Here is a 26,339-nt window from a genome sequence, read left to right on the forward strand (position 1 = left end):
TCCCTCCGTATATATATTTTTAGTACGAGAAAAGACTATACGGCATATTTCAAGGGGAAATAAACAGCGAAAATTAGCGAACGAGTGCACATGAGGTGTTGTTAGGTGATAATTAGCCAATTCCAGGTGTATGGCACTCTCACTTACCTTATTTCTTTTTGGTATATATTATTTTGTATAAGAATAGAGCATAGGGCTTATTTCAATGGACGAAATCAGTGGAAAATTCCAGGAAAGATTTACTTAGCATAGCACGGCCAGGCAGGCGAGAGGAGAGGGTAATGGAGGGAAGGTAGGGAGGGGAGTCAAGAACGGGGAGAAATGGCTAAATTGTCAACAATGGATGGGAGTACAGATGAGATTAGGAGTGCTGACTAGTGTTCGACACTGGCAGTACTGATAGATGATACAAGCTACCACTTGAAAGCCTGGGTGAATTCAAAATAACACAGAATCGCAAAAGTGACACCTCGCGGTATGATCACTTGCTCCCAAGCGTCATGAAAGTGACGCCCTGCGGTTAAGGGGTTAATAACCTCCGGCACTGAACAACCCTTTATAGTAACGATGTCAGAATGTCAAGATAGTCTATCTATCTATCTGTCTATTGCCAGACGCCTCAATCCCGTTTGGGGTGGCCACAAATAAATCGCCTCCAAGTCGCCCTGTCCACCGCCATTTCACTGCCCTGCTCCCAACTCACACCCCCCTCTCTCACATACCTCTCCACCCCGTCCCTCCATCTCATCCTCGGCCTCCCCCTCCCTCCCTCCACCTCACTCACATACACTCTCTTCATCAGTCTTTCAACCTCCATCCTCTCCACATGGCCAAACCACTTCAGTGTGTTCCTCATAACGCTTCCTATCACATCCACATCAACACCACAACGCTCCTTTATATCCTCATTCGTCAGCCTGTCTCTCCATGTGAGTCCACAGGCTCCTCTTAAATAACTCAGTGATCAACTCCCAAACACATAATCAAGAATGCAACAAATACAGTAATCCTTCGATTATCTGACGTAACAGAGCCACTGGTGTATCAGGATTCGCATGAAATCTGGACACCGAGTATTACCCTACCAACCTATACCCTACATGGCCTAGAGCCTATATATAGTACCCCTCTGAACTGTGGCAGTGTTCTTCGGTATTTCAGTTAATTAGACATCAAAATGCACATGAGAATATCCAATATAATGCTAGACATTAAAATAACAATGCAAAAACAACAAAAATTCACAAATAAATAAATGAAGAAGACAAAGGTTGCAAAAACAATTTTAATAAAGTACAGTACTTACCACGCAGTGAACAAGTGTCATAACCCACTAGCCTCTAGTTCGTGTACAGTAATCCCATGTGGTCTAGTGACTAACATAATCTCTAGTGGTGGCCTTATCAATACAGTACCAAAAATGTGATATTGTACTCCTGATACTAACTGTTTATCTGCAAGTATTGATACTGATGGCTAGGTATCAATTACTATGAGTACTAGAGCAGACTTTCCAATTAACTGAAAGGAATGAGAGAGCGTTTTTGATTGGTGATATGAATGGTAAAGTTGGTAATGTGAAGGTGGATGGAATAGTTGGTGAGTGGGGTGTGCCTGCCGAGATAGATGAGAATGAGAGTGCGTTAGTGGACATTTGTGTTGGGAGGGGGTTGGTGATAGGCAATACCCTCTTCAGGCATAAAATGATCCACAGGTATACATGGCGAGTGATGAGAAGGGTGGGTGGTGAACTGAATGAAAGGAAGGCAATGATTGATTATGTGTGTGTGGATGAAAGGATGCGAAGATGTGTAAAGGATGCAAGAGTGTATAGAGGTTGGGGGAGTGGACTTTCTGACCACTACTTGGTGGTGGCCAGAAGTAGGATGCAAGTGAGATGGAGGAATAGAAGAAGGGAAAGACGAGAGGAAGGAGTAATTGCAAGGAGAGTGGAAGGGTTACAAGAGGATGAGAAAAAGGCAGAGTATAAGAGAGAAGTGGAGGAACGATTGGGCAAATATGAATTGGAGCAGATGGGAGACGTGGAAGGTGTGTGTAAGATATTTACAGAAGAAATATGTGCAGCATGTGATGTGGTGTGTGGAAGGAAGAGAAGATGGAGGGGGGTGCAAGGAACAGTGTGGTAGAATGAAGAGGTGAAACAGGCTGTGGCACAAAAGAAGAAAGCATACAATGAATGAGTGAGAAATAGGGGCGTGGAAGAAGTTGAGAGGCGGAAGAGAGAGTTATATGTGGAAAGGAAGAGAGAGGTGAAAAGATTAGTAAGAGAGAGTAAGAAGAGAGTGGATGAGGAATTTGGAAGGAATTTGAGTGTAAAGTGGAGGGACTGTAAGAAAATGTTCTGGAGAGAAGTGAAAAGAGTAAGACAGGGTGGAAGTGAAGTTAGCAGGGGAGTGAAAGATAAAAATGGTAGATTACTAGTGGAGAAGGGAGAAAAAGTGAGCAGATGGAGAGAACACTTTAAGGAATTGTTGAACATAGAGGATGGAAGTAATGCGAGTATAAGTGGCTGGGGAATGGCTGGGAGAAGGAGGGAGGTGAGAGGACAGGAAGAAATCAGTAGGATAGAAGTTGTGGAAGCAATGAAGAAAGTTAAATCGGGGAAAGCCCCAAGAATTGATGGAGTGTGTGGTGAAATGCTGAAGCATGGGGGAGAGATAGTAGTAGAATGGATGTGGAAGATGTGCAGATTGGCCTGGGAGGAAGGTAGAGTCCCGGAGGACTGGAAGTCAGGTATAATTATAAGTGTGTGGTAATCATAGGGGCATTTGTCTTCTTAGTATAATAGCAAAAGTGTATGGTAGGATACTTACAGACAGAGTTAGAGAAAGAACAGAGAAATTAGTTGGAGAAGAACAGGGAGGCTTTAGGAAGGGAAGAGGTTGTGTAGATCAGATATTCATTCTTAGATCTTTAGTGGAAAAGTTTCTAGAGAAGGGAAAGAAGTTGTATGCGGCATTCATGGATTTGGAGAAAGCATATGACAGGGTGGATAGACAAGGAGTGTGGAAAGTGTTAAGAATATATGGAGTAGATGGGAAGTTGTTGAATGCTGTGAAGGGTATGTACGATGGTGCGAAGGCTGCAGTGCATGTGGATGGTGAACTAAGTGAATTTTTCTCTTTGAAAGTTGGTTTGAAACAGGGATGTGTCATGTCTCCATGGTTGTTCAATCTGTACATGGATGGGGTAATAAAAGAGGTACAAGGTAGGGTAGTGGATGTTGGAGTGGCCCTGGTGAGAGAGGATAGTGTTTGGAAACTCCCTGTACTGCTGTTTGCAGATGATACTGTGTTGTTGAGTGAAGTCGAAGGGGAGCTGCAAGGCTTGGTGGATGAGTTTGAGAGAGTGTGTAAGAAACGGAACCTAAAGGTGAATGTAGGGAAGAGTAAAGTGATGGTCTTTGAGAGAGGTGAAGTTAGTGAATGTACAGCGAGGTTAGATGGTGAGGAATTGGAAAATGTGAGTACGTTTAAGTATTTGGGTAGTGTGATGAGTAAGGATGGAGGTTTGGAGGGTGAAGTGCTTGAAAGGGTACAGTAGGGAAGAAAGGTTGCTGGTTCCTTGAAAGCAGTGATAAGAAACAGGGAAGTGAGCATGGAAGTGAAAAAGTTACTACATGACAGTATTGTGATACCAACTCTAACGTACAGAAGTGATGTTGGAAGGACACAAGTCAAGAGTGAGAGCAGTGGAAATGAGTTATTTAAGAGGAGCCTGTGGAGTCACGTGGAGAGACAGGCTGACGAATGAGGATATAAAGGAGCATTGTGGTGTGGATGTGGATGTGATAGGAAGCGTTATGAGGAACACACTGAGGTGGTTTGGCCATGTGGAGAGGATGGAGGGTGAAAGACTGACAAAGAGAGTGTATGTGAGTGAGGTGGAGGGGGGAAGAGGGAGGGGGAGGCCGAGGATGAGATGGAGGGATGGGGTGGAGAGGTATATGAGAGAGGGGGGGGTGAGTTGCGAGCAGGGCAGTGAAATGGCGGGGGACAGGGTGACTTGGAGGCGATTTGTTTGTGGCCACCCCAAACGGGATTGAGGCGTCTGGCAATAGATAGATATATATTTTCAAAAATACTATTTAATGGGGAAGTGATGATTTTAAAATTTATTTATGCACTGAATGGCAGTTTTGGTGCTCACATCCCTTAAAAACAGTGGCAATAAAATCATTTTACCTGGACTGGGCCCATTGAGTAATTTTATCAAATCTTTCGGTAGTTCATCAGACTGAAAAAGTATTAATTAGGGAACTACCTAGCTATCGGTATCGGTAATCGATACCACCGATACTGGCCAAAAAGGTAATCAGTATCGTATCTAAATTTAATCACTGGTATTGCCCATCACTAGTAATCACTTTTATGTTGGAAAACTCTTCCTCCTCCAACCAATGGAAATATACAATGAATGCTGGGGGCGTATGGTAACCGTCACTGAACAAAGCGATGCCATGTCTCGACTGGCCAGCCAGGCAACTCTGACCATTTGGTATGGAGGAGGACAGCCATTTCTTATTAGCTGGTGGGCTACGTTTTTTTTACCAGCAAATGGCTCACCTTGAGAGGGGGGCCAGGCAACTTTGACCATTCGGCAGTGAAACAGACAGCCATTTCTGTTCAGCTTGTGGGTTAGGGTCTGTATTACTCGTGCATGGCCATTAGCTCTATCTGGGAGGCCAGGGGACTTTGACCGCTCAGTGAGGTGGCAGACGGCCACATTTGCCGAGGTTGTGAGTTCAGGTCTGTATTACTTGCACACAGCTGTTGGCTCTGAGTGATGGAGGTCAGGGGACTTTGTTCAGTGAAGAGGCAGACGGCCATATCTGCTGAGCCTGTGGGTTAGGGTCTGTATTACTTGCGCGCAGCTGGTAGCATCCAAGTGATACAGGTGACCGGGGGACTTTGCCTGTTCGGTGAGGAGCTGGACGGCAATATTTGCTCAGCGTGTGGGTTACGGTCTATTACCTGTGCTTGACCAGAGAGGCCAGCCGCCCAGCCACCAAACTGATTTTTTTTTAATTCGTAGGCTGCCCAACCAGCAATGTCAGATATTTTTTGTTCAGACAAGGAGAAATAAATCCGGATACGGATATAACAGAGCCAAGGCCTAATGTCAAAATACAGTGTGTCCAAATTATCGAGTGATTACTGTACTGAATAAAATGGTAGTTAACTATCAGCACATCTATTCTATCTACCTCTCTACCTATTGCCAGACGCCATTATCCTGTAACGCGTGGCCACAAACAAATCGTCTCCATATCACCCTGTCCCCTGCAATTTCAATACCATGCTCCCAGCTCAAACCCCTCTCTCTCACATACCTCTCCAATCCATCCCTCCATCTCATCCTTGGCCTCCCCCTCCCTCTCCCCCTCTCCACCTCACTCACATAAACTTTCCTCGTTAGTCTCTCACTCTCCATCCTCTCCATATGGCCAAACAACCTCAATGTGTTTCTCATAACACTTTCTATCATATCCACACCACAAAAATCTTTCACTTCATCTATTGACAGTAAAAAAAATAGCAAATAGCAGTATGTCCTAGAATGCGAGGAGTGGGAGGCTACGGTAACAATGGAGGAGTTAAGAGGTAGGATAGGGCTGGAATGTATTGGAGCTGTGAGGAGGAGAAGCAGTCTGAGATGGTTTGGGCGTGTGGAGAAGATTGGGGATGACAACCGGGTGCAGTATGTCAGAGGCGCTAACATTATGGGTAGGGTTGCTAGAGGTAAACCGAAAAAGATCTGGAACGAGGCCATTGAGCATGACCTCGGGGATAAGAGACTGAACAGGTTGGCTGCCAGAGATCGAGCAACATGGAGAGCCACCATTAGGTGACAAGACTGACACATGCAACCATGTTAGTCTTAAAAAAAAAAAAAAATATATATATATATATATATATATATATATATTCTAGTGGCATCAACACACGCCCATCATGACACTTCCCCATTCACAGTATTTTAATTTCCCATGAAGTGAAACCTAACTGACTCCAGAGGAGGTAGCCCTAAAACTAAACGTGATTGAGACAGGAACTGCAGCAACCTTTAAACCAAAGGTGTTGGAGAAGGGAACCGTGGTAACCTTTAAACCAAAGGTGTTGGTGATGGAAACTGGTAACTCTTAAGCCAAAAGCATTTGATATGCCACCAAGTTTTGTCTCTTGAACAGCTGATGTAATCTCTCACAACTTCTTCAACTCCTAATGAACATTTAGCGTTGGCAGAGCATTTAAAATATATCGTGAATGCTTTCTACAATCATATACTACCTTACTGCCTTTGATTCATACCCTCAGAGAAATCCAAGAACACTGAGCTGCTATAGATCTCCATACCCAATTCAAACAAGGAAGTCTAGTAGACAATGATGCACAGATGAATAAATATTAATTCTAGTACGGTTCGCCCGAAGCTCAGCTCCCAGCAGCTACACTATACTGTCCACTTTAACTTGGCCTAAAACTGTCTTCTTTCCATCTTGAATGCTGAGCTGTAACAAGACATTAACACACAAGCAGAATGCTAGTTATGAAATGTTATGCGAAGGAAGTAAAGGTATACCACTGTCATATTCTGCCACTGAGCTAAGGAAAGTGAGCTCCAAAAGACAAAAACCTTTGCCAAGTTAAGGTGGACGAACTATAGGCCAGCACCAACCAAGCTCAGAGTTGTCCTCGCTGTTGGGCCTGTAAGGTCTGTCTCTGGGTGGGCCCCGACCTTGTGTGTTCCTGGGGCCACGCTGGGTGAAGCCTCCTCCTGGCTGGCTCTGGGGTGGTCCACTGCCTGCCACTGGCCCACCAGAGTTCCGAGTGTTCATGTCGCCTCGGTTCTATATGGAAAAATTAATCATCAACATCCTGACCCTTCTGATGTAAGACAGGGGAGTTAGGATCTAGTAACAAGGAAAGAGGAAGCATGAGTGACTGCTCTGTGGGAAAACCTCAATCATCAGCATCCGTATCTTTATTCCACAACTAAGTGTGAGGTTCGGAATCTATGGAACCTGTTACAACTGCATGTCTTGGTAACTGATAACTAAGACAGGCTGAAAATATTGCAAAATTATATCAAGAAGAAAATACTGAAAATTATATCAATCTTAATTCATAAGCTTCCACTTATACCTGTAACCTCAACCATTATCATTTTACCATGAGAATAGCTCGAACATCTCACCGTAATCCTTCTTGTACCCAAACATGGGAGGGGAATGGGTAATAATAATTTCAAGCTGAGGGAACTGATGGGCTGGGAATGTGGGAATGGCTCCAAGTTTTTCATTCACTGATTTATATAATCACCATGTACTTGTACAACTTCAACACTGTTTTCCACACTTTAATGTACTTTATAGGGCCACTGCTACAACTGTGAGACTGTTTTCCACACTTTAATGTACTTTATAGGGCCACTGCTACAACTGTGAGACTGTTTTCCACACTTTAATGTACTTTATAGGGCCACTGCTACAACTGTGAGACTGTTTTCCACACTTTAATGTACTTTATAGGGCCACTGCTACAACTGTGAGTGCCTGTTATCAGAATGCTTTATCCTTCACATTAACAGAACCTCAAACATGAACACAGACTCTAACAGACAAAAAGCTGCAACAAAACAAGTTACACTAATACCCCGATATACGATACCCCTAGATGCGATACTCCGGCTTAATGATGGGGGTACAAATACCACCACACCCCAATACCCGATGGGCGAGCCCCCATATGTCGTACCCAAAGACAACAGGCCGAAATTCTGAATCACACCCGTTCCCGCAGCCAGCTGAACCCACCCGCCTCCCAGGATGCGCAGAAAAGCTCACATAGGCCCCACAACCATCACTCACCCAGCGCTCACCCATATCGCTCTTCTCGCACCGGCCATCTCAGAGTGAGGATCTCCCTTACGCTCGCCCACCACGCATCGTGTTGCACCACCACCGTTACGCAAGTTGCTATCATAGTGCATTGTAACACGTTCGAGCAATGCCGTGAGTACAGCAGTGATTGTAATCGTGTGTAGAGTGTAATATTGTGTGATTCTGGACCCAAACAAGTGTGATAATAATGTCTGGTAAGGGTGTTGCATGTGGTGGGGCAAGTGGAGGCCCTAGTCATGATGGTAAGCAGCCTGCTAGTGGTGGTGTTGGTGATGTTCCCACAAAGCGTGTGCAAAAGACTGTGTCACTAGAGGTGATATTGGAAATCCTTAACCCCTTCTTTACCAAATTTCCGAGATGTGTACTCCTGTACTCAAAATGAAATGTCGGCAGTGGAACCGAATACGATCATGAGTACTAGGGTACTCACGATCATTATAGGGGCCTATTGGGCTTCCTCTTCCTCGGTTTGGGTGCTTTGCGATCTCGTGTGATGACATATGGCAACTCTATATATTCTGAATTTGGTATATATGTCCTATAACATGTGATATAATATAGCCAGATAGTGCTTCTTAGTAAGGGGACTCTCGCTAGCTTAGTAACAGTGGTGGTACCACAGGAAAGTGTGTGGGAACATGCCTTAGTGTTTTTCAAGCAGCCGCACGTGTCAGTGCTTTTGGCTTTACTTCAGTGCCATGGCGTCCTACGGCAATGAATCTGACTTGGATAGTGACTTAGAAGTGTCTGACGATAACGAAACACAATCTGACATAACTGTGAGCGACTCTGATGAAGAGTACATGCCTGAGAATGACGGTGAAGTGAGTGACAGTAGTGGGGAAAGTGATACTAATTCTGGTATCAGTTTGGCCTTGAAGTGCATCACCCCTCTCCCCACCTACTTTTGACCTGCCTGCCTCCTACCTCATTCTTCATGGATCTTCTTCATACTTATAAGGTAAATAATACAATCATTATTCTCCTCCTTATTCATTGATTTATATCTCTATCTACTATATTTATCTGTATACTGTATGTTTACTAAATCGGTTGGATAGACATGTAATATTGTCATATTCATTATTTTGACATATCATAAACACATCTCGAGGTCAATATCTACTTACCAATACAAAAATAAATAATATAAAGCAAATAGAAATAATGTAATGATAAAATAAATACTACCCCACGAAAGAGCCATGCCTGGGGGAAATTCGGTTCGGTAGAGGGGGTAGCTGAGCGGGGGAGGGGGAGGAATGCGGTAACGAAGGGGTTAAGCAGAATGACAAAGGCTAAGGTGCGTGTGCTATTGCATTGGCTCTCCGCCTGGCCCAGCAGAGTGTCTCCACAGTCATAAAGAAGTAGGAGGCCATTAAGGCTGCAACCTTATCCGCCTCCCATATCACCCGCCACTGGGAGCCTGTGACGAAAGAGCTTGAGTGGATGCACCCCAAGTGGGTGGAAGATCAGAACTGGCGCAAGGCACCCATGAGCCAGGCAATAATATGCACAAAGGCTCTCTTGCTCTGGGACGAATTAAAGGTCAGGCATGATCTTGATGAGAGTGAGACCTTTAAGGCGAGCTATGGGTGGTCTGACCGGTTCAAGAGGCGGGCAAACCTCCACCATGTGAAGACGTACGGTGAGGCGGCGAGTGCAGATATGGTGGCAGCAGCAATGTTTCCTGACAAGCTGAAATGCATCATCGCTGAGGATGACTATAGTGCGAAGGTGTTGAATTTTGACGAGACTGGGCTCTTTTGGAAGAGAATGTCCTCCAAGACACATCTTGCAATAGAGGAATGGTCTACGCTAGAATTCAAGGCCTCAAAGAAGCAGCTGACACAGCTGCTGGGGGGCAATGCCGAGGGAGACCTCAAGTTGAAGCCGCTCCTAGTCTACCATTCCAAGAACCTCAGGGCTCTGGTGGGGTATGTTAAGGAGAACCCTGGGGTTATCTGTATGTCGAAGAAAAAGGCTTGGTTGACTTTAGCTATCTGTTCATCATATTTCCACTCGCACCTCTCTCATGTACTGAAGAGGTATATATGCATCATGTGAAAATTTGGCAAACAAATTTCTCATGGCGGCGGATAACGTGCCTAGCCACCCGCCCGCGATGAAGGAATGGGCCAGCAATATTGAGGTGGCAATCCTTCCACCAACACCGTGTCTTTGTTGCAGTCAATGGACCAAGGGGTAATCGAAGTCTTTAAGGCTTACTACTACAGTTGACTCTTCATACAACATGAGATAGGTTATGCAGAACCTCGTACAAAATTGATTTCACGCTAAAACATGACATATATTTACATGTAAAATGTAAAATAGGGGGTTAGGTTCTAAGAGCCTCATTTTTTCATAAAAAATATATTTAAAGACAGATTACCACAAATACGTCTGCCTTAAGACACCAAAGAGAGTGTGTTTACATACGACCTCACCGACTGGATCTTTGGTTCATAACAAGATCGAGCACAGCTTCCCCCCCCCCTCTTCTTTTTTTCACACTTGCTGCACTAAAGGTGAGTTGTGAAATGGCTGAAAAATGGGAAAGCAGCTGATATTGATGAGGTGTATGCAGATATCATTCAGTCTAGCTGAGAAAGCGGAATGAAATGCTTGTTAGAGATATGTAGGAAGGCATGGATGAGTGAAGCTGCGCCAGCAGAGAGATAAAAGGCTGTGATTGTACCCCCGTACAAAAATAAAGGTAAGCAAAGTGAGTGCAAGAATTATCGTGGCATAAGTTTACTGAGTGTGGCAGGAAAGGTATATGGAAGAATTATTTTAGTGTAAGTAAGAGATATCAGAACTCCTAGTGAGTGATGAACAGGGTGGCTTTAGGAGTGGTAGAGGATGTGTGGATCAAATATCTGCAGTAAGACAGACAGTGGACAAGGTTTGTGAGAAGGACCATAAGGTGTTTATGGAATTCATGGATCTGGAAAAAGCATACGACAAGGTGAACAGAGAAGAATTGTGGAAGGTTTTGCGCATGTAAGGTGTAGATGGTAAGTTGCTGGGTGCAGTCAAGAGTTTTTATGATGGTAGTGAGGCATGTGTAAGGGTAAATGGGCATCCAAGTGAATGGTTCACAATCTGCGTGGGTGTGTGAAAAGGTTGTGTGATGTCCCCATGGTTGTTCAATATATAAATATATATATATATATATATATATATATATATATATACATACATATATATGGATGGGGTGAGGAAAGATTTAAAAACACGAGTAATGGAGACAGGGATGGTGTTGGTAATGAATGGTGATGGATGGAATATCTCAAATCTATTATATGCTGATGATGCAGTACTACTTCCAAATACCGCACAAGGACTTGGCAGAAGAGTGCAGAGTTTTGCTAATGTCTGTGATCGTCGTGCCTTGAGAGTAAATGTAAAAAAGTGTAAAGTGATGGTTACTGAGAGAGAAGGTGACTTCCAGTGCAATGTTACAGTGAATGGAGAAAGACTAGAACTGGTGAGAGAGTTCAAATACCTGGGTAGACTTATAGAAAAGGAGAGGAAAATGTGCAACAGAAGTGGAAAGTAGAGTGACACAAGGAAGGAAAGTAGCTGGTGCTATGAAGGCATTGATAAGAAACAGAAGCTTGAGTGTTGTAGCTGTGCAAGGCTTACATGAAGGAGTGTTAGTGACAACTTCAACATATGAATGTGAGACTATGGTCTGGCATGAATATGAAATGTCAAGAGTAAGAGCGCAGTGCAGATGGGACTGCTGAGGAATGTATGCGGAGTACAGAGAATAGATAGGATCCAAAATAATGTGATTCGAGAAGATGTGGAGTGAGGAAGTCTGTGGACACCAGAATCAAAGAGAGTGTACTGTACTGAAATGATATGGTCATGTGGGGAGAATTAATAACAATACAGTGGTAAAAAAGACATATCTGGGTGAATTTGAAGGAGGAAGGAGATGAGGTAGGGTAAGAAGAAGGTGGAAGGATATTGTGGATGAGTGTGTGTGGAAGAGAGATGTGGAAGTCGGTGAGGCTAGGGAACTGACAAGAGATCGAGCTGGCCGGATGAATGTTGTGAGAAGAAGTGCACAATCAGGGATTTGGCATCCCTTTTTAATGTGACAGCATCTGGATTGACTCTATCAGATACATTTATGTGAAGCTACAGAACATGGTGAATGTTTTTGGCGTATCCGATACAGCCAGGCTTCCGGGGGCTTGAATGATGAGTGAATGGAAGTGTGGGCCATTGTACTGGGTAAACTTGGGCTGTTTGGACGTGCTACTCCTCATCCTGCCCTAGAGTTGGAAAGGAGGTCTGGTTGATGATGATGATGATACATATACAGCAAACCCTCAAAATACAGAAAACTCTTATAACGAATTTTGGTATTAATGACTACCTTGAGCTGGTCCAACGTTCAGCATCATCATCCATACGTCCCTCTCCTCCCTAGGGGGGCACGATGAGCAGCAGTGTCCAGACAGCCAAAGTTTGCCGAATTCAATGGGCCATGCTTCCATTCACTTTATCATTCAAGCCCCCGGAATCCTGGCTCCATCTGCTGGGCCAAAAGGATTTGCCACGTACTGTGGCTTCACATATACCTATCTGACAGAGTAAATCCAAATGCCGTCACGTTAAAAAGAGGGGCCAGATCCCTGGTCATGCGCTCCTCCACACAAAATTCATCCAACCAACTCAATCTCTTGTCTGTCCCTTAGCCTCACCAACTTCCATACCTCCCTTCCTCACACACTCATCCACCATATCCCTCCACCTTCTCCTTGACCTAATTCGCCTTCACTTTCCTTAAAATTCACTCCGATATACCTTTTCACCACTCTGTTGTCATCCACCATCTGCACATAACCATACAATCTCAGTACACACTCTTTGATTCTAGTGTCCACAACCTTCCTCACTCTGCATCTGTCACAAATCACATCACTCTATATCCTATCCACTCTCTATACTTCACATACAATCCTCAGCAGTCCCACTTCCACTGCTCTTACTCTTGATTCTTCATTATCATGCCACATCAAAGTCACACACCCATACATTAAACTTGGTACTAATACTCCTCCACGTATGCCTTATGCAGTTGCAACACTCAAGCCTCTGTTTCTTATCAAGGCCCTCATCGCATCAGCTAATTTCCTTCCTTGAGTCACTCTACTGTCCATTTCTTTTGCATATTTTCCTCTCTTTTCTAACACTGTACCCAGGTATTTGAACTCTCCCGCCAATTCCGGTCTCCCTCCAATCACTAATATCACACTGGAAGTCACCTTTTCTCCCAATAACCATCACTTTACTATTTTCTAAATTTACTCTCATGGCATGACAATCGCAGATATCTACAAAACTCTTCATGAGTCTACCAAGATCTTGTTCTGTACTTAGTAGTAGTTCTGCATCATCAGTATGCATCACCATCATCATCATCATGACTTCCTTTCCCACCCTAGGGCAGGGTGAGGAGTAGCAATGTCCAGAGAGCCCAAATTTGCCCAGTCCAATGGGCCACGCTTCCATTCACTCATCATTCAAGCCCCCGGAATCCTGGCTCTATCGGATACAACAAAAACATTCACCACACTCTGTAGCTTCACATACTGTAAACATAACTGATAGAGTGAATCTGGACGCTGCCACGTTAAAAAGAGGTGCCAAATCCCTGATCATGCACTTCTCACAACATTCACCCAGCCAGCTCGATCTCTTGTCAGTTCCCTAGCCTCACCGACTTCCAAACCTCTCTTCCTCACACATTCATCCACCATATCTCTCCACCTTCTCCCTGGCCTACCTCACCTCCTCCCCCCTTCAAATTCACTCAGATTTACCTTTTTCAACACTATTGTTATCTGTTCTCTCCACATGACCATACCACCTCAGTACACACTCTTCGATTCTGGTGTCCATCCACTTCCTCATTCCATATCTTTCACGAATTATATTATTTCGAATCCTATCCACCCTCTGTACTCCACATACATTCCTCAGCAGTCTGATCTCCACTGCTCTTACTCTTGACTTTTCATTTTTATGCCAAACCAATGTCTCACAGCCGCATGTTAAAGTTGGCACTAAATTTGAGATACTACATCCATCACCATCCATTACCAATACCATCCCTTTCTTCATTACATGCATTTTTACCTCTCTCACCACCTCATTCATATACATATATTGAACCACCATGGAGACCTTACACAACCTTGTCACAAGCCCACACACATTGTGAACCATTCACTTATATGCCCATTTACCCTTACACATGCCTAACACTGTACAAGCGCAAAATTTTGCACAGTCCTTCTCTGTCATGTGATTTTTCCAGATCCATGAATACCATAAACACCTTATGGTCCTTCCCACAAGCCTTCTCCACAAACTGCCTCTGCAAATATTTGATCCGTACTTTCTCTGCCTCTCCTAAAGCCACCCTGTTCATCACTCATTAGGCCTTCTGATACCTCTCTTACTTTCTCTACCATTCTTCTATATACCTTCCCTACCACGCTGAATAGACTTAAGCCATGATAACTCTTGCACTCACTTTGCTCACTTTTATTTTTGTACGGAGGTACAATCACAGCCTTTTTCCACACTACTGGCATAGTTCCACTCATCCATGACTTCTTACATATATCCAACAAGCACTTCACTCTGCTCTCTCCACTAAACTTAATCATCTCTCCATTCACTCATCAACATCAGCTGCTTTCCCATTTTTCAGCTGTTTCACAGTGTTCTTTACCTGTGCGAGTGTCATTTCCTGGCACTGCATTTCTTCTCTGCACACCCCCCAAACCGATCATATTTACAGCCACTCATTCATTTAGTGAATTTTCATTTGGCAAAAGAATGGACATGCAGGAAATGCAGACCAGTGTAATGTCCCTACACACACACACACACACACACACAGTGCTCCTCCACATCCCTTAGCAAGCCACATCAATCTCTGTGTGACCAGCATTGTGAGAGGAGTCATAAATAAGGCATTTACTAGCAAGATCCACTGAGACCTAGCTGCATGTTACTGTGTAAGACTGTATAGACGAACGATGCTAAATATTTAACGATCTTTGTTAGGTAAAAGCCACGATGCCTGGGAAATTATCAAACAGCATGGCGTTTGGCTTTAGCTTCGAGGGTCTTGTACCAATTACTTTTTTATATCGAGGGTGTACCGTATTTTCCTGTGTTTATGTATTCATTCTCATTTTCAAAGGTTGGTATAACAATGAGTAATACAAATACAGCAAACTCTGTAATTCTGGACACCCAATTTCTGGACACTCCAATATCCAGACATTTTGGGCCTGGGCCTTTCGAACCCCCCCCCCCCAAAAAAAAAAAAAATTAAATAAATAAATAAATAAATAAACAAACATAAATAAATATACAAATAAAACTGAATATTTCCCCACCCGTAATTTGAAATTGGAGCATGGCACCAAACAGCTGTTTTTATGTACAGCCGCTTCACCCCTTCCTTTCTCCCCTCTCCCGTTACCACCTAACTAGCATCGTGAGTAGATGCTCATCACAATGGATGCCGCATGTGCTCGTTTTTCTGAAAAAAGTGAATAAACTGCAATACCTCGCCACTAGACCACAGGGGAATTTACAGTGTTGTGCAGTGTTAAGAAATTACAATATAGAGTGCAAATGATTAAGTGTGGAGTGCAAACTGGTGGTTGAAACCGGAGAGGCACAATTAAGAACTTTTCACATGTCAGCCATCTAAACCCCCACCACGATGACCGACGTATCATCCGACATAAGAGACAGTTCCCCACAAACCCAGAATACGCACCTTTCACTTACAACCAGATGAAGCACATCATCAGCAACCTTAAGCACTCATCTGCTTGTGGACCTGACAACATAAGCAACATTCACCTTAAACACCTAGGACCACAAGGCATACAAGCGCTCACCAACATATCAAACTACAGCTACTCACACAACACAATACCCAACATCTGGAAGCATGGCATTAGCATCACTATCCCTAAACCCAACAAAGACTCCACGTTACCACCTTCCTCACACCGCCCCATCACACTCCTCTGCACCCTCTCTAAAGTCACTGAATGACTGGTACTACAACTAGTTAAACCAACCTCACACCCCCCTTGCCCCATCACAACATAGCTTTAGGCCGCTGCACTCCACAAACACCCTTCTTACAGACCTTACACAGAGAGTTTTTGATGGCATGCATTCAGCTAGGCCACCACACAGAACACTCCTAGTCACACTCGACATTAGCAAAGCTTCTGTGCCATCCCCCACCACAACCTCACTAACAAAATGCTCAACAAATACTTGCACAACAACACAAAAAGAAAGCTGGCAAACTACTTAGCAGGCAGATGCGCACATGTAACATTTGCCGGTCGGTCTTCCAACATCAGAAACTTCACAAATGGCTTCCCCCAAGGATCTGTTTTGTCCCCTACACTCTTTAACCCATACATTCATGACACACCCACACCCTACACACCACAGATACACACAGCTTCCTATGCAGATGATATAACAATCACATGTACACACCAAAATGCAAACACAGCTGCACACATCCTCCAACATTACCTCAACACACTACACAAATGGTTCACCACAAACAGGCTCAAAATAGCCCCAGCCAAATCTACACTGGCCCTTCTCAGAAACTGGACAGCAGAACACAGTCACATTCCACACCTCACCATAAACACTCCCCCTCCCCACACACACACAATCCTTGGTTTAACATACATTAATGTCACTGAAACAACACATCACAAACAGTAAAAATAAAATAACACCAAGACTCAATGCCCTGGGGTCACTTGCCCACACAAAATTTGGACACAACAATGAAACCATCACCACAGTATACAAAGAATATATATGTTCAGTGACGAATTATGTAAGCCCTGCTTGGGCTTCTAAACTCACTACAACACACTACAACACTCTACAGACCATACAGAACAAGGACCCTAAAAATAATCCCAAGGTGCACAGCTACTACACCCACAGACCACCTACATCAAGAAACCAAAGTCCTCAAAGTCAAGGATCATCTAGACATGAGAGGCATCCAAATTCTCGCTGCAGCCTCCACAAACCCACAACATTCACTACACTACATGGCAACACACCCACACACACCAAGGAACATCAAAACAACCAGCACACGATATCATACACAAATACTGTCATCTCTCCCCCCTCGCCCGCCCCACACCAGCTTCCAGAATCATATCCATACTTAAATCACTCGCTGCTCCATCCAGTCACTTAAAGACAACACACAACTGCATGCACGGCCTCCTGATATCCACCCCTCCGAATCCTATCTCCTCGTGAGGACAGGGTCCACCTGGCCAGGCTGAGATGTGGGCATCATCCAGCCCTCTTAAGTTACCAGAAGAGGCTGGACAACTCCGTCGCTGACGAATGTCCAGAAAGCAACACAGCACCCCATACCATTAAGCACATTATGGAAGACTGCACTGCACACAATCACCTATGCCAACAACAAAACATACACTCCTTGACAGCTCTGTGGGAAAGCCCGGTCTCGGTCATGGCCTTCCTTAGGGACTCGGGGCTGTTCGGCCAGACTGCCTAGGGAACTACTACTCCTACTACAGAATCTGCAGTGTTAAACAATTATAACTCACACTGCAAAATATTAAGTGCAGCACAACACTGGTTACTGTACGTGCTTCAAGAGCATTTTCACTACTGCCAAAGCCTTAGAGGAGGTGGCCACAACACTGCTAAATATTTTCCAAGCTCACTTCTAATTCCTCATTCTCTGGTTCCTTTTCATTTACTGCATGCTTCATGTTCATTATTGGTGTGAAAAGGGTGCTATGCATCTCTGGTAGGGAGTTATGTAGATGTTTTTCTGAGTTAGGCTGGGTTAGGGTCCATAAGTACAGGCGACATTCACGCAACAAACACACAACGAAAATTGTGTTTTACTACCCTTCGTTTGCACAACAAATGCCTACACTTGGTTTAACTTTTTTTTTTTTTTTTTTTTTTTTTTTTTTTTTTTTTTTTAAATGATCAACTGTACCATTCACAGGGAAGCCAGCTGCGCATAGCGACTACCAGCTGTTGACAGCAGCGCCTCTAGTGACACAACGCTCGTACTTGTATTCAAAACAAAATAGCTCCAGCCCTTCTAAGCTCGCACGTGCATTACTGCATTACTTTCGTTCACCATGCCTAAATGACCTACAACTAGCCCTAGTCAACAGGCAGCCAAGGCCTCCAGGAAGATCCTTACCCTCGAAACTGAGATGGATATAGTAAGGCAGCAAAAACGTGGAAAAAAAAAAAAAAAAAAAAAAAACTCTATAGCTCGCCTCCACTGTAAATATTTTATTCTCCACTTCCATGCCATATGTATTTGTAGAATGTATTTTTTTTTTTTTTTTTTTAAATGCTAGGAAGAAGGAACTAAAGGCCACAAGCCTTTTCTCTTTCAAGAGAAAAACAAGATACAAGAGAGAGCCAAATTCAAGATCTGATTATTTCAAGATGCCTGGACACACTGCATTTGAAAGACTGGAGATCACAGCTAGCAGGAAATACAGACAGAGGGAGACAGTTCCAGAGCTGACCTGTTGCATAAATGAAGGACCGGGAGTAAAGGTTAACTCTTGCATTAGAGAGCTGGACAGAAAAGGGATGAGAGTTTGCTGCTAGACAGATGCTACGTGCCCATCATAGAGGTGGAGGGATGCAAGCAGACAGTTCAGAGGAGCAGTGGCCATTGAAGTAGAGACAGAAAAGAGATAAAGATGCAACAGTGCAGTGAAGAGACAGAGGTTGATGGAAGCCAGTAAGAGGAGGCGAGTTAATGAGACGAAAAGCCTTTGACTCCACCCTATTGAGAAGAGCTGTATCTGGGGAGCCTCTTCACACACAAGAGTTGTCCTCAATACAGGGGCGGACATAACACGTTTATAAAGTCAACAAATGTGCTGGGGGAAAGAAGGAATGGAGTCGGCTTAGCAAACCTAATCTCTTGGAAGCAGATTTTACAAGAGATGTAATATGATCTTTCCAAGATAAGTCCCCAGTGAATGAAACCCCAAGCATGTTCAAGGATGATGCAGGATTAAGCTGAATATTATTAAACATTAGTGGGTACTCCTGTGGAAGATGTACTGTAAGTACAATAGTTGTAGAATATGGGTTGAGGAGTCATAAGATACACAAAAATTTATTCATAATGAGCAAAGAAGGGTGAATACTAGTGGATGGGGGAGGGGTGAATTGGAAGTCTGGAACCAAACCCCATTGATCCCATGTTATAATGGGCTCGTGCAACGAAAATTCACGTAACGAACGGTTTTCCAGGAACTTAACCCATTCGTTAAGTGGGGGGAGTACTGTACCAGTCCAGAAGGCAGGGGCCCAATTTCCTGATGGACCTAATTTCCGGACATGCCTTTAGCTCTATTATGTCAGATATTGTGAAGATTACTGTAATTATATTTTGAAAATAACAAAAAAGAAGCACTACTTCAGGAAAACTGTCTTTCTGCAAAAAGGTCATACTGGGAGGCTGAGGTCACAGCGCATTGATTGTGGCAATGGGATTAACATTAAAACTCAGCATACATCATGAGCTGTTCCAAGAGCTGCAATATACAGTACATCAGGTGAGTCAGGTAAAAATCTGGATATTCTGCCAACTGATACAGATGACTAATGACTTGAAGTTGTTGTGGAGGACTCTAGAGTCTTCTGCCACTCCCCCAACTCATATTAAATTTTTGTTGCAGTCACCTACAATTTAATCCTGAAACACTCACAGTGATTAAACTGAGGTAGTTACTGACCTATAAACTGGCAAACCCATACTTTAAAACATGCCCTTTCATTTATTTCCATATCTGACGCCAAACACCTTTAACCTGGAAGTGTGGTCATAAACAAATAACCGTCGTCATCTGTTTTCTGCCATCAGGCTGCCCTTCTTCCAACTCACCATTCTGATTCATGTACTGTACTACTCCACCCCATCTGTCTACCTCATCCTCACATAAGTTAGCTCTCCCAATCTCCCACTCTTCTTTCTCCTGACATGCCAAACCATCTCAGGGCATTTTTCCTAACACTCATCAGCACATCCAAAGCGTTTCTACAAAAATGCACTACAATACTCAAAATAAATATAGTGCATTGTTATGTATAATAAACTACAATTTAACTTAAGTGAAAGTTGTGTTAGCACTGACCATGGTGTGTGTATGCTGAGATGGTGATGGGTTGTTCTGTGAGGACGGGGGTGGGGCGTGTGGAGGCATGGCAGGTGGGGCAGCAGCAGCAGCAGCAAAGCCACCCTGGGAACTCTTGAAGAGGTTGGCATATGTCTTGGGCTCATTGGACACTGGCTGCTGCACTGGGTCTGGCTGAGGGGGGTCAGGGTCTGGGGTCTCCTTCTGGGGCACCACTGGGTCAGGGTCATCCCAGGATGACCCCTGGGGCTCACTCACTGGGCCCCAACCATCAGCAGTTGGTGACACGTGGGATGCCCAACCTTGATCATCCTATTAAAAAATCATCATCATCATCATCATCCTGACCTTTTGATGACACTGAAACAAGGTCCAGAAAACAAGGAATGAGAGAGCATGCTGCTGTCCAAGACTCATCTAGAGATAGCCCACTGGGGTGCAGGCTAACACTGCCCTTCTCCAGCAGTTCACCATCCATCTTTCAGGGGATACACAGGAACTTGTGAGAAACTTGTACAACTAGGCATTTGAGACACCCAGCTGCATCACTGCAACTGTAAGAAGGCACCATAGAACAGACATGGGGTAATAGTAATATGTCATAGTAATAGACTATTACATGGTTTTCAAAGTACTAGTAATAGTAATAGATCACAAGTTCCTGGCAGTAATATTAATTATAATAGTAATAGAAGGCAAAGTAATAGATAACTGTATATTACTTTCCTATTACAGACACTTCTTTAATACAGTTTACCATAATCAATAAAAACAGCCTTCTCACCTCGGTTACCTGTTGGCTGCTCTCCAAGCTGCAGGTACACCAGAGGAGACCATGCAGAATGGAGAGTGGTCAACAGGCCATCAGGTGATCTAGAAACACTTTGCATTCAGTGGAACAGCCTCCCAACGATAATGAAAATAAAAACCATTTTCAATTTAATTAATACTGTTATCACAATTAATATATTAACAGTAACAATAATACTAATAGATGACCAAGTAATAGTAATAGATGACCATTAAAGTAATTATAATAGTAATATAATAGAGAGCAACTGAAATTAATAGTAATAGAAACCCAGTAATAGACCCCATGTCTGCCACAGAATGCATCAAAAGGGAAGAACTATCAACAGCATGCCCAATGATGATAAAAACACAAATGTAAATAAATAAATAATTATCAAGGTAGTCAGTCCTCACTCTAAGACTCGGATGTGTTCCTACGTATTGTATCTTTTTTTTCCCAACAAGTGGTTCTGTAAATGGTGGAAACTGGTAAAGCAGTTTACAGACAACCCTGAAAGTTTAAGAATTAAGTTTTCAGTAATTTATATGAGGCATTTAGTCAAATAACAACGAATGTGCCAAATAAAAGTTTTAAGATAAAGTGTTAAAAATTTGCTTCTTTGTAAATCAATAACCAGTAGCCTGATTTCAATAAACAACGTCTCAAAATAATAGAGCTGGTAAAATACTTTAAGACACATAAGAATAAAGTACATCTCTATCTATCTATTGCCAGACACCTCAATCCCGTTTGGGGTGGCCACAAACAAATCGCCTCCAAGTCGCCCTGTCCCCCGCCATTTCACTGCCCTGCTCCCAACTCACACCCCCCTCTCTCATATACCTCTCCACCCCATCCCTCCATCTCATCCTTGGCCTCCCCCTTCCTCTTCCCCCCTCCACCTCACTCACATACACTCTCTTCGTCAGTCTTTCACCCTCCATCCTCTCCACATGGCCAAACCACCTCAGTGTGTTCCTCATAACGCTTCCTATCACATCCACATCCACACCACAACGCTCCTTTATATCCTCATTCGTCAGCCTGTCTCTCCACGTGACTCCACAGGCTCCTCTTAAATAACTCATTTCCACTGCTCTCACTCTTGACTTGTGTCCTTCCAACAATGTCCAAGCTTCACTTTCGTACGTTAGAGTTGGTATCACAATACTGTCATGTAGTAACTTTTTCACTTCCATGCTCACTTCCCTGTTTCTTATCACTGCTTTCAAGGACATAATATATGATATATCAGGCTATAATGCTATGCAGTTATTAACCCCATAACATAGAACCTCTATGGGAAAAAAAAAAAGGCAATCACAAAAATCAAAAGGTCAACCAACAACCCAAGTACAGTAATGCTGCACGTATTTCAGTGCTGTGGAAGGGGGGGAGGGGGGAGGATTAACAGTAGTCCAGTATATTGTCAGTCTAGTGCCTTCTGTTCATCATTAACTTTTCTGATTAGGACCAGTGCCTTCCCTGTCAGTTTCCACCAATCCAGTTACTCGCTTTGTTGAGTACAGAACGAACTCTAAGCTCACCCAAACCGTGAATGCTGAGGAATGATGATCGATAAATATCGTAAGCCACATTAGCATGCTCAACACAATAACTAATCATACATGAATTGCATGATTTATGGCCCTTGACACAAGGCCGCTACTTAGCAACACTTTTCACATGATTGGCAATGTAATTGTTTTGTCTGTTATAATCACTCATTGCCCAAAAAAGCTGTAAACATATCACTCACTTCATCACTGCCCAAGTTGTTTAAGCAGCCACACCTACAAGGAGGAAAGATTTTCCTGTCTGGCACTTCCTTTTTTGTGCTATAACTCATGTATGCTTTGCCAGCATTTCGTTTTTCTTGACAACTGCAGGTTTCCAAGAAGATGGATCATGTTTTCACTTCTGTGCATGCTCAGGGACCTCCTGGTCCTCATAACTATGTAAGTCACTCATGCTGTGATGTAAATCACTGTAAATCTGAGGTGAAAATAATGCAATAAATCAAAAGCACATCTGTGTGGCTTACAATGTAAACAGAACTGGGAAGGGCAGGTTTTGGCCACACCCACTGGCCGAAGCACAAAACACACCACTGATTGGACGTGAGTGTGACATCATCAGTAAGACCCATCGCTCACTGGCAGCCTAGAGGAGTGTTTGCTGGCATGTTCGTTTTTCTTCCACTACAACTTCCCTCGGGAAGGACACAGGCCATGTGTACCAACCTATAGCGAGTTGGGACAAGAATCTACCTTGTATAGGACATCTGACCAAGCTGTAAAGACAAACATGCCATGAAAACATTTCCACTGGATAGAAAAATCATGGAAAAGTGTGTTGCAACCTAAATCTCAATTTTAAATATTTGGCCCATTCATCATTATTCGACTAAACACCTCATACAGACTTAGCAGCAAAAAAGAACAGGAAAAAAAGGGGCAAGTACAAGAGAGGTCTTACTGTACCTGTACAAAAAATTCTGTAAGTAAAAAAATAAACCACTAACAGTGCTTTTCAGATCTCACAGAACTATAATCTGCAAAACACATTTCACATGATCTTGAAAAATTTGGCCAGCCAGCTGGCAGATAATTCCTAGCCAGCTGCAAGCAGCAGGCCACTTGTTGCATTCACAGAAACTAAAGGTTTCAACCCACCATCTCAATTCATGATATGGAACAAATACCATACTATCGTTTTCTTGCAACCATCCATCTATACATGAAGCTCCTAACAGCATATAATACCATTCTAGTAATGTAAAAAACAGAAAATCTACTACACGAACATTTAAAAACTGGATGAAGGTGGTTATTTTCTATAACAATTAGTTACTGATAAAATTATTATTATTTTTTTAAATAAAACATGAAGTAGTTCATTTGTTACAAGTAAGTTATCTGGGAAAACAAGGGGGGGGGAGGTATAACTTGATGATTAAATCCTGATAACCACAAACAAATCTTCAGAAATTGCACCATAATGTGCTGGAGTCTTACAACTATTAAGTTCCATATTTTTCAAATGGTGAGGTAGCTAAATAGCAGCTGCATTAAATTCAAGATACACAAGTCAACTGGAATGATTAAGCTATGTGAAACAACTGATTATCACCACAGATGCATCCAAACAGAGTATTTAATAACTTCAGCAAGAGATTCCTCACTCGACGTAGTGCTGCTCTCCGGTGCCTGCCCTTTGCTCTCTTCCTTCTTTTCATCCTTCCTCTTCTGTCTTTCTTTCCTTCATTCTTTCCTCTACCTTTTGTCTATAGGTGACTCCACACTGAGTGACAAGCCAAACAGTTTCTTGTATAACATGAAACCATTTACTATGCTGTGTGGTAACCATATAATCAAATTATGGCACCTGGCGGTTTAGTGGGCAATTAAGGCACTCCAATCGAGATTGAGCCTGAGCAGGTTTATATCCATGGCGTGGTTGGAGTTTATTGCTCACATAATGCCACTCAGGGATGAATGAGACTGGTCACTCTCATCTTAAACATCAGGACCAACTTGCCTAACCCCAGGAGTCTACACTTCTCGTGGGGCAGCACTGGATTAAATGATGAATGACTGAATGAACGAACAAGAATCCTGATTATAATGTTCTACACAGATGGCTCTGTATTTTACATGTTCTTAGCAAACCGCCAAAATTCTCTGATAAATTTTCCAGTGTTGTGATGTTTACCGATGATAGTACAAAGTGACTGTGAAACTGATCCTTAGTTGCACATGGAAGCAAATGAAAAGACAGGTAAACCCCAGCCAAGCCAAACTCCATGCTTACTTTTTCTGATGAAGGAGGAGTGTCCGGGGCTGGTTCAGCGACAGCCGGGGCTGGGGGTGTGGGTGAGAGGGCAGAGGCAACAACAGGGGTAGTAGCAGCAGCAGGAGCAGCAGCAGCAGGAGGAGAACTTCCAGCAGCTACTACTGGGGTTACCTGTAAATAGTCAGTGGAAGTGTATAAGGGTCTAAATCAGATGGGTGGTTGGGATTTGATGCCTGAGAGGGATGTCTTCATATGACAGCACTGATATGACCATGCGGCGAACCTGCCCCGTTAATAGTATGTATGTATGTACAGTCTTGGCCATAAATAATCACCTATCCTCCTGTATCCTGTGCCTCAGGCTGGCTCCTCTATGCGTGGCAAGTCACACTGGAATAAGAGGCACTGAGAGAGAGGTGCCAGAGAGAGAAGGGAAGGTGGGTGGGGGGACGAGCAATTGTGCTGAGGTGGAATGAGAGAGGGGAGGGAGGGAGGGGAGGTAGAGGTGGGAGAATGAAATGCGAAGTTGTGGCCACATAATTTGTCTATTTTCTTTCATTCAGGGCATCATATAAAGGAGTTAATATTCGGTTGATAACGCTGCATTACACCAACTGGGGGGTGGGCTATGTATCCTCCAGAGCAGTAAAAATATATTGCAAACAATATTCTTTTGCTAAATACACTGATACCAAAATAGTAAAAAATATTGCCAGATCAACAGTAATAAAACCAATACCTGCAACCCAACCCCCCACCATGACTACCTCTTCCCAGACAGTGTAAACTAAAATATTGTGATCTGCGCATGCCTGGTAAAAGCAGAGGGGTCTGGGGAGCGGCTCATATCCTTACTTCATTCACCAGCCTCACAAAACAGCTTTTGTTCATGCCTAAATATGCCGCCACAGGAGTGGCTAGGAGACCCCTACCGAGAAAGCCACGATAGAGGCCAGGAGACCTGAAAGGGTTAATTGAAACTAAATGGACATGTAAGAGTGTGAGAGAATGGGATTATGGATGGGGTATATGTGCAGAAGTAGGTGAGAATGAGAGGGCAAAAGAAGGAGTGCGTATTGTTGTGAGTAACAGATGGAAGGAGAATATAAGAGAGTATGGATCAGTTGGTCCAAAGACCGTGTAGGTAAGAATGAAAGCTGGACTACAAATGTGGGCGACTGTGTGTGTGTATGTGCCAAAACAAGATCGTGCAAGCAGAGTGAGTGAAGAGTTCTGGACAAATGTGGAAGTGGGCATGGAAAAGTTTGAAAGGAATGTGAGAGAGTTTTTGATTGGTGATATGAATGGTAAAGTAGGGAATGTGAAGGTGGATGGAGTAGTTGGTGAGTGGGGTGTGCCTGCTGAGACAGATGAGAATGGGAGTGCTTTAATGGACATTTGTGCTGGGAGAGGGATGGTGATAGCTAATACCCTCTTCAGGCACAAAATGATCTACAGGTATACATGGCAAGTGATGAGAAGGGTGGATGGTGAAGTGAATGAAAGGAAGGCAATGATTGATTGTGTGTGTGTGGATGAAAGGATGCAAAAATGT

General features: G+C 43.4%; 1 protein-coding gene across 3 annotated transcripts in view; it reads right to left on the reverse strand.

Annotated features, from left to right (window-relative positions):
* Nucleotides 1–26,339, reverse strand: part of rin (ras GTPase-activating protein-binding protein 2) — a 95,767-nt gene that overhangs the window by 35,730 nt on the left and 33,698 nt on the right. For 2 of the 3 annotated variants that reach the window (XM_080279902.1, XM_080280880.1), the window contains 3 exons: nt 24,803–24,955; nt 20,197–20,508; nt 6,700–6,871 (listed from right to left, as the gene is read on the reverse strand). In XM_080279902.1, the coding sequence (XP_080136028.1) occupies nt 6,700–6,871; nt 20,197–20,508; nt 24,803–24,955 (637 nt within the window). The remainder of the gene's footprint in view (nt 1–6,699; nt 6,872–20,196; nt 20,509–24,802; nt 24,956–26,339) is intronic. The other variant, XM_080280333.1, reaches the window with a different exon arrangement.

Source organism: Coenobita brevimanus, chromosome 1 (genome assembly GCF_032717465.1).
Source record: "Coenobita brevimanus isolate Jiangsu-jjx chromosome 1, ASM3271746v2, whole genome shotgun sequence".
Lineage (NCBI taxonomy): Eukaryota > Metazoa > Arthropoda > Malacostraca > Decapoda > Coenobitidae > Coenobita > Coenobita brevimanus.